General features: G+C 39.1%; 1 protein-coding gene across 3 annotated transcripts; it reads left to right on the top strand.

The window, feature by feature from the left end:
- The first annotated feature begins 694 nt into the window (after positions 1–694).
- Positions 695–9,208, top strand: LOC137294990 (uncharacterized). Of its 3 annotated transcripts, none has more exons than XR_010957552.1 (2): positions 695–949; positions 8,988–9,208. XR_010957552.1 is itself a non-coding variant. In XM_067826228.1 (2 exons), the coding sequence occupies exon 2, from the start codon at positions 3,072–3,074 to the stop codon at positions 4,191–4,193; it is 1,122 nt and encodes a 373-aa protein (XP_067682329.1). In that variant the 5' UTR covers positions 695–949; positions 3,042–3,071; the 3' UTR covers positions 4,194–6,552. The 3 variants fall into 3 exon arrangements, 2 of the variants coding, with proteins under 2 accessions (XP_067682329.1, XP_067682330.1); XM_067826228.1 differs by lacking the exon at positions 8,988–9,208 and adding an exon at positions 3,042–6,552; XM_067826229.1 differs by lacking the exons at positions 695–949; positions 8,988–9,208 and adding exons at positions 2,709–2,774; positions 3,042–6,552.
- The last annotated feature ends 453 nt before the right edge of the window (positions 9,209–9,661 follow it).

The following is a 9,661-nucleotide window of genomic DNA, read 5'->3' as shown; positions in this document are numbered from 1 at the left end:
GTTACTTGCAAACACATTTCACCTGATAGTACAGTCCCCTGAAAATAATTAAATATGTATATGAAATATGTGAAATATTGGGATACGCTGTTTCATAAATTCCAACATTGATTTTTGGTGTGATTTTTTTAGTGTAGAAGTCGCTTTCAGCAGTCTTGAGAACAACTTATTATGACTTGCTAGTCTCTCTGTTGTCTTAATGTAAACACTTGCTGCTAGTACTGATATCAAAACCTTTCCGATCATAGAAAGCTTCAGCTTTGTTTAGTTCACTTGCAGGTCTCACTACTCACTCTACAAATATTGATAGACAATGTTATTTATATACGTTGGCCCCTCCCCGAAATAGACGGCGAGTTTTAGGCACTCGACCGGGTCGACGAGGAAGACTAAAGTGGTCAAACTATACTTCCCATCAAAAGTTTAGACCCAACAGTGTAAATGTAGCCCCTTACTTCAATCTACTGTTCTAACTTAAATTTTGCAAAATCTGAGTCCAGATATTTCTTTTTGTAAAAACTCCTTTATACATGTATTTCCACAAGATCTTTCGCCGTTCTCTTTAGGTGGTTAATGAAAGTTTAGAACAGTGAGGGTTAATGTAAGCGATCACATGGAAAACCTGAACGGCGGCATTCAACCCACTGTTCTTGGGGTTTAATGGTTGAAGGAGGATAGCTGACGAAGGATTGTTTACGAACGCTGTTTTCAACAGCTTCGCAATGACGTGTACAGGGTATATAGGGTTACATGGACAGTCACCCGGAAACAGCAAGCGCTGTCTCTCCGCTACAGCTTAACTGCAGTCGGACCCGAGGAGTGGTGGCTCACCTCGTTTATTAGTGATTGATGTTCTGTCTCTAATGGATAACAGCTAATCCGATCAAGGAATATTATTTACAATTGGCTGTTTATGAAAAGGTGGAGAATTATTCTCAGCACTGAAAAGGTAACACAAATAGTTTCCACATTTGCAAGCGATATTTCCATGATTGTATTTCTTTATCATTCAAGATTTCTCTTCATCGAGAAAGTACAATCTACTATCCTTATGAGTGCAGTGAGCTGTTTCAGAATCAGTGGGAAGGTGATAAGACGTTTTCACACTAATGGAAGCGTACTACTTTATACTGAGTGTGCCAATGAACTATGTTCCCTTTTACTGTTAGAAATAACGGTACTGATTGATTTAGAAGGGTCGTAAAAGGAACGTTTAATGTTTGCAGTCAGCCGTACTTGTTAAATCATATATGGAAAGGTGAGTGTTTTAATATATGGACATCAGAGGGAAAACATAGTTTTTAAATACGTTTACTTTCAAAGTTAGGTGGAGTTACATCCCCTTACTCGGGGTACAGGTACGGGTATAGCTCAGCTATACACCCTGTGACTTCACTCAGTAGGCTGTAGGCAATTCAGGCAGGGCAGTGCATACAGTGTCTTTTGTCAGAATACTGAGACGGAGGCTAGCAAATATTGTAAAAATTGTAATGTCAAAAGGAAACGTGGTTTTCAAACGAAGTAAATACAGAATTGAAAGAATTCGATTCGCATTATTTATACATGCTTTAGACACGCAAAAGCGGGCCGTTCAGTATTGACAGCACATATGTCACGTCTAGGCGTATAGGAGGTGCTAAACGGGTGGGTATGTGTGGTTGTTAATTTTCTATTAACGCCGCAATGATCAATATATGACTGCATGATGAAATCAAGTCTGCAAGAAGATGGCCTGTAGTGTAAGTAAAAAAGTATTGTTTTACAATTACTGTTTCTCATATTATCATGGAATTCTGTAAATTGACGTTTTTTCGCGAGCGACACAATGGAACTTATGCTGATTTTATTTAACGTCTATAATTTCAGAGGGTGAAACTGAGTTGGATTGAGTGAGTTTAGTTTTACGCCGCACTCGACAAGATTCCCGCTGTATGACGGCGGTTTGTAAATAATCGAGTCTGGACAATCCAGTGATGAGTATCGATCTGCGCAATTCAAACTAAGCTGGACATTTTTTCAAATTTATCTGACTTCATACGTGATTTTACGTGAGTTTAAATGAGAAGTATAACTGAAAACTCTTAATGCGGCGCATGAATGTCAACGTTGAGGAAACGGTATAGAATTGAATAGCTGGAACTGAGACCAAGGTTTGCGACATGCATTTTTAGTCTAGGATTCGAGATAAGCAGTCAGTTTTATATGCATGCATATGGTTATTCTGGATTCGAGAATAGGTTCAAGATTTTGGAACTTTCGGTAAAAGGGTCCTGAGAGAACGAAGTCAGACTAAATGTTAAATTTACAGCGGCTTCTCTTGTAACGGATGTAATATTACCATGGTATCTCCTTTCGTCTCGCTAACTCATAGTTGTTTACACAGGTTTATAACATATTTAGCGGTTACAATGTTCGAGGGATGACATTTTGACACGAATTCAAGTACAAGCTCAAGGCGCTGTACTGCATACATGGGTTGTATACATAATTTATATAATATTATAATTTTATGATCACGGGTGACTTGATTAGCACAATAAATTTATGGTTACCTGCTTGAGCAGGAAATGTGCCAACATTAAACGACATTCATTCACTGTTATCGCTGACGAAAAGTGTATGCAGGGGTGGTCCAGGCTTCAAGGGTCACCCGAAACCAATTGTACTGGGTACCCACCCCGATAGCCGGCGATTATGTATGTTCGATTGTCAACAGTGACTCTCCAAGACTATTTCCATCATTTACACTCGTGCTCAAGGGTTTTACCAGAGCGGTAAGCGTTTGAGCACTGCATCAGTTGGGCTCTCCTCTCATATTAGGTGCGGTGGGATTGCCCAGTGGTTAAAGCCTGAACGCTGAAGACCTGCTGGGTTCGATTCCTCACAAGGGAGCAACGTGACTTGAATCATTCTTTTTACAACCTTACGAAACAAACCTTTAGTCTAGGAGGGGCCATTGACATTGAACTTAAAGTATTTTACATGAAGGTAAGATAAAACGTAATATTAACAACCAAACAATTGTTTTGTTCTTTTCACAGGTGACAGTCTGAAGCGTCCCAAATGAAAATATGTTACGAACCATTTCATATAGAAAGAAGATCCTTACCACATTCGTGTTGGTTGTGGTGACTCTCCTGGTGGGTAAACATCTATTTCTGAAGAGACAATACACTTATCCAGTGCGTAAACATGGCAATGCGCCGGAGGCCAAGTTCAAATATTTCTATGGTCCTTCTCGAGTTCCAGTCACCTCTGAGAAGGACTTCCCTAAACCTAAATACGATAAAAAGTATTTCATTTATGACTGTAGTCAGCGACTTTGTGGAGGACTCGGTGACCGCCAGGAGGGAATCTTGGCAGCCTACCTCATCTCTCAACTAATGGGCCGACAGTTTGGGGTCGTCTTGACCATACCATGTGACATCACAAACTTTCTGGACGAGAACGACGATAAGTGGATGATACCACCAGGGGCGCTGACTGATCTGACCGTGCTCCCCTACAAGGTGCTGGATGAGGGAGCTTGGAAACTCCGTGAGACAATACACACCATGGAACTAGAGAACAGGTTTACCCAAGATGTGATATTTTTTAACGTCAATCAAGAGTTTGTGAAATATCTGATGAAACTTCCTCGATTTCGTGATCTGAAATGGGCCCAAAATAAAACAGCTGTTGATATATATAACATCGTACTTCGTCGGTTGTTTAAACTGAAACCCAAATATCAAGAGAAATTGGATAATTTCCAAAACTCTGTCAGAGCCAATGGTAGGAAACTTGTGTGTGCTCATATTCGTCTTTATCGAACAGCAACAGAAGACAAGGACTACGTAGACAAGATGTTTGCTTTTTTGAGACAGTACAACGACAGTGCCATCTATCGAATGTTTGTGGCCACAAACTCAGAGACGGTAAAGGAACAATCGCGGCGTATGTTTCCCAAGGTGGTTGTGGATATTGATGGTCCTATAGTTCACGTTGACTTGGACACTGGTGCAAAAGCTTGTGAAGGATTTGGAAAAGCTCTTCTGGACCAGCAGATTCTTTCCACGTGCGATATCTTCTTGATGTCATACAGCGGCTTCGGTAGGGTGGCAGCCATGTTACGTGGAACAGACGAAAATCTTTATTCTCTGGAAGGAAAGGTGTCATTTAAAGACACCAACTTTTTGCCTCCTCGATGGTGAGGCAAATTCTGTGAAGAGAAATATGTTGAATTTGCTAAAGGAGTGTCTGTCAGATACCATTAATCTTACGACGAGTTGTTACAAAATGCATTCAACGAGCTCCGGTCGATGGGAGAACATCGAACGTCAACAGGTACATAAGTACAAATCCCATATGTGCAGAAATATTCAAACAATCTCCCGATGACGACAGCCACCGAAAGATAGTGATGACGTCACACGCTCGAATCTGTTATGCTAAGAAGAATTCAAATCATTCATAGTTACATGGATTTTATCATTATCGTTTAAAAGTGTTTAATTATTTTCTGTGTTTTTATATAGTTTGCATTAACATTACCGCTTTGATGACTTGGAGATGTTGAGAAACGTTTTGGTGGAGGGTCACCTTTAGGATGAGCAGTGATTAGGAAGCCAAGTGACGTCACTCATTTAAAAAAAGTTGTATTTTGTATTACTGCGCAGTTCTAAGATGAGAAAATATGAAAACTAAATCTATTCGACCATAAAATGGTGCAATTTTATGGTGTGTATGAAACAGATTACTGTACTCTTTACTACAACTCGTGGATTCAAAACTCTTCCGCGCAGTAAATACGTTTTGAGACAACTCGTTGTACGGTTAATGCTATTTGCGGACTCTCGTTTAGTAATCGCTATACAGCCTTTGCGAACTAGAGTATTTTGTGTGTATGGGGGTAGGTAGGTAGGTAGGTATAGATATCTAAACTAAATGAATTAATGAATGAAACCTGCCTGGTTTACATGTCCAACTGTATTAAGAGTTACTTTTATTCTGTTAGCTATATACTAAGTATTTTAATAAGTGAGTTTAGTGTAGAAAGTGGCCGTCAGTTCTTCAGAGTGGGTCTGTCTTTGTTACGTATTGGTATGGATATCTCAAACTAGCCTTGGTTGGTTGGTTTTACAGTTTTAGGGCGACGTGGGTCAATAAGAGGCCTATTTGCGCCCAAAACATGATTTGATTTGATAAACAGTCAGATGTGATTTCGTTACAATTTCATGAAAGGGAATCGTTTAGATAACATAAAAGTATACATAAACGTATACATAAACGTATACATAAACGTATACATAAACGTATACATACAAGTATACATAAACGTATACATAAACGTATACATACAAGTATACATACAAGTATACATAAACGTATACATACAAGTATACATAAAAGTATACATACAAGTATACATAAAAGTATACATACAAGTATACATACAAGTATACATACAAGTATACATAAAAGTATACATACAAATATACATACAAGTATACATACAAGTATACATACAAGTATACATAAACGTATACATAAAAGTATACATACAAGTATACATACAAGTATACATAAACGTATACATACAAGTATACATAAACGTATACATATAACGAATAAGTTCTCCTTTGTATTACGGATTAAAAGTAATAACTTTCATTTCTGAAACACTAAAGACTCATTCATTATACAAACCGTAGCTTCAGATGACAAAGAGTCAATGATTTAAAGCCACAGAACTGAATCTGCCTAGGCCATTCGACAGCCTGTCTAGGATTACATCATGATATCGGGGCCCAAAACTTAAGAAAACATCATCAACCTAAAGTACAGCACTTCTGAGATTATGTCATGTGTTGTTTCGACCAGGGCTTGTAATAAGATACTGCTGGATATGTCAGGCATCTCCAACCTGGCACGTCCACATTTATCTATAGTATTCCTGTAGGCATTTAGCCCAGAGTGTCCAAATATGAGACGTGAAAGAATAACCCCATCGACGCCTTTTGCGACGAAGAATTTTATTGCCAGATTTTAAAGGTGATCTAAGTTTGTACATATGTGGGTCGATAGTCCCTGTATCGCGCAACTGTTGGCAAGTAACAGATTTCGATAAAACATGTTCAAAATCGTTAGGGAATGGTGAAATATAAATAAAACAACTTCGGGAAATTGTAATCCGGATTTGGCCAAATTATCGGCAATCTCATTCCCATGTATTCAAACATGTGCTGGGACCAACACAATGTCGCATGCAATGTAATTTACGTTTAAAGATGTATCCAACTTTACTGTCATGAGCCACGCCATTTCAAGATCCATTTGCTCCAGATCCCATAGCTTTGATTGCTTCAATGGAATCACGTCATCTACCCGTCTCAGTGCTTGCAAAAACAGAACGATAATCAGGGAACCCTTAGCAATCGATAAATTGGGTATCCAAAAATACCCAGCAGTACGATCATTGGATGGTTCTTTCGATGCATCATTGTATATACTTGTAAATGTGAAATTCGAATTATTTTCAATAATAAAGTCTTGAGTTATCACTTTTATTATGTTCTGGTCCATTATTCTCTATCAAACTGATTTAGAATTCAATCCAGGCTTCATCAGAAGCCAGTGTGGTGTGACAGGCGGAGCAGAAGGATCAACCGGGTTTCAGCTGTAAATACCATGTTGATCAGCTAGCTCTGTATATTCAAGCCAAAGGGTGATTTCCCACGAGTCCCGTCACACATGGCAAATTCCACACAATTGTAATATTGTCGAATTCAGGACAGCCATCGTCCACATGTTTCTAAACAAAACCCAAACCATGTAGCCAAGCCATATGAGACTTATTTATCACTAATTTACCTGCATTTATAATCTTTACCATTACCGCAGTGTACATTGTCCTGTCAGTGACCCTGTTCCTCTTAGTTACTTCCCCTAATTACTTTATATGGCAATTTATGGCCTTTATTGGTCACTCTCCCCATGGTTTTCATTCAAAGATATATTTCATACATACCTTCTTCGAAGGTGGAGCGGCGTTTCTGAACACTCAAGTTGAAGCGCTGAAGCTGTAGTTGTAGAACAGGGCCCCGTTTCACAAAACTCTCGTAGCCTAACATTTACTGACATTTACAACCTGGCACACATAGTAAAATCTGGACAAGATAAGGGCTTTGTACAGCTATAACACAGCTGACTTATCAGCACCCCACTTTGTTGTTGAAATACACACGTCTTTAATAGATTGATGATCTTGTTACATGTTATACAAATATGCGATGTGGTGAGACCATGTTCATCTTTGATCAAAATACACACCAAGAAATTTGAACACTGACACCATTTCCAGTTTAAGGTGTCCAAGAGTTAGACTGATATCATGAGCGATTTGATGATCGATATCTAGTGATCATCAGAGCCACTGATTTTGATTTTGAAATCTTAAACCCCCATTTTGAACACGATGTACTGATTTTACTTAAGCAGATTTGTATAGACAAGCTGAAAATTACCAAAGCGTCTCGAAAACGATCCGTCATCAGCACACTGCGTTCCGCTTATGTTTAGAGGCACTTCCTCGAAAATGTTACTGATCATGATATTGAATAAAACTGGACTTAATACACTGTACCGTTTTCAATCATGTGCGCGCCTGACAGTTCTTGACTTGAACGTGAATGGTTCTTTCGGACAAAAATGACCATATCCACTTGAACATGTTTTATCTAATTCCCAGTTTCCACAATGTCATAAGCCTTTTAGTTACCAAAGAACACACACAACATTTATTCCTGGTTGCATAAAGCTTCCTGTGCTTCAGTTTGCAGGGGAACATGTTGACCTATACATGAACGCCCCTTTCTGAAAACTGACTGGATGTGGTTAAGAAGCTCATTTCGTCCAAGATAATAGTTCAAGTGATTAGTAAACAATCTCTCCATGATTTTACATAAACAAGGTGAGAGAACTAGGTCTATATGATGCAGGAAAGGATGGGTCTTTTCCTGGTTTGGGAACTGGAACTATTATTACAAGTCTCCATGCCCAAGGCAAGGATCCAGAACACCAACTTAAGTTCAACAGTTCCCAAAATAACAGCTAGAGTAGAATCTGGCATATGTTTAAACATTGCACATTATAACTCAACTGCACCTGAATTATGTGTGCTTGATATGGCTGCCTCAGGTTCATCATGAGTGACAGCTGTTTTAATCTCCAAGCTACTTTCCAGCATGGCAGAAGACATTTCAAGCAGAATGTTTGTTTCAAAAACTTGTTCATTTTCTCTGAATTTATTTTTCAGAATTGCTAACGGAACGGATTTCAACTGTTTAGCAAAAGCATTTACCTTCTCACTTTTTTATATGAGTTCTCTTCTTTCTCCCATTACCGGTAAAGGTGAACGAATATTATTTCCATCGGTGGTTGTCGCCTTGGACCAGATGCTAGTGAATGATGTACATTTATTGATATTAGAAATGTATTACCTTACAGCTCAATCGTTTCGTACTCCGTACAATAAGCTGGAACGTAGCTCGTTTCTTACGGAAGTCAGCCAAGCCACATTGGCAGTGACGAGTGGCGAAACGTTTATATGCCTTTTGTCCTTACGATACTGACTTTCTCACAGCTGTCATTCCACCAGGAGTTCGGCGGGAATGCCACTTTCTTAACAGAAGATTTTCTACTGGACTCTTCTGCAATTCTTATTAATTGCGTCGCTATATTGTCATTAGATTTTTAACATCACCAGTTAAAGGATCGGGTGTAATATGTTCACCAGATTAGAAAAAGTGCCTTTTAACCGTCTTGAATTTCCACCAAACGACAACATCACAAGAATTTCGATATGGTTGAACCTGATTTTTGGGGTAGAAAACGCTTCAAATTATCCCCGTGTGCAATAAGACACACTATGTGCATTCCATTGTATTATGGTCAGGAGTACTACAGTTTTAACTATCAATCATCTCAACATGTACTTCCCTCAACAGATCACTGGGAGGATGATGTGAAGATGTATTTTCGCCGCCGACACAAGACGATTCATCTGTTCCTCCATGGTTGTTGCATTAAAGTATCCTGAAATCACCTCAAACAAGAAAGCTAAAAAGGATTGGAGAGAGGTACCTAGGAAAGGATTGACTACCTGTGGAGAGCTGAAATGAGCCGTAACAGGTGTATTTGATACACTCTGGTTTATATCTGTCTCTCGTGACTGACATTTACAAACCCTGTTACGGTTAGGCCCAGATCTGTAAAAGGAACGGGGCGGATTTCAACTGTTGATGTCAAGGCTTGAACCGGCACAGATCCTGGGCGGCGCTTATAGTAGCCGCATAAGGCAGATTTGGAGTGGACTTGCCTAAACTAGATTTGCAAACCTCAAGAAAGTATATCATTAGAAATACTAATTCCATTGCTAAGCATGGCTCAGCTTGAAAACGTAAATGTTTTAATACTTGTCTATAGAAACATAGAAAAAAATGTTGATTGTGACAAGCTGTCTCTGTCAGAGAAAATTCAATGTCTGTTCAGCTGACACCTATGTGTCTGCCTGCCTGTCCGCTAATGACAACATGCATTACACAACTTCAATCATTGACCACGTGCAATTAGAACTTAACACCTATCCAGTAGTTCACCGTCACAGTATTTGTTGACTGGG

This window comes from Haliotis asinina, chromosome 8 (assembly GCF_037392515.1).
Source record: "Haliotis asinina isolate JCU_RB_2024 chromosome 8, JCU_Hal_asi_v2, whole genome shotgun sequence".
In the NCBI taxonomy this organism is placed as follows: Eukaryota; Metazoa; Mollusca; class Gastropoda; order Lepetellida; family Haliotidae; genus Haliotis; species Haliotis asinina.
Note: the sequence above shows the minus strand (reverse complement) of the source record. Positions and strands in the feature narration are given on the sequence as shown.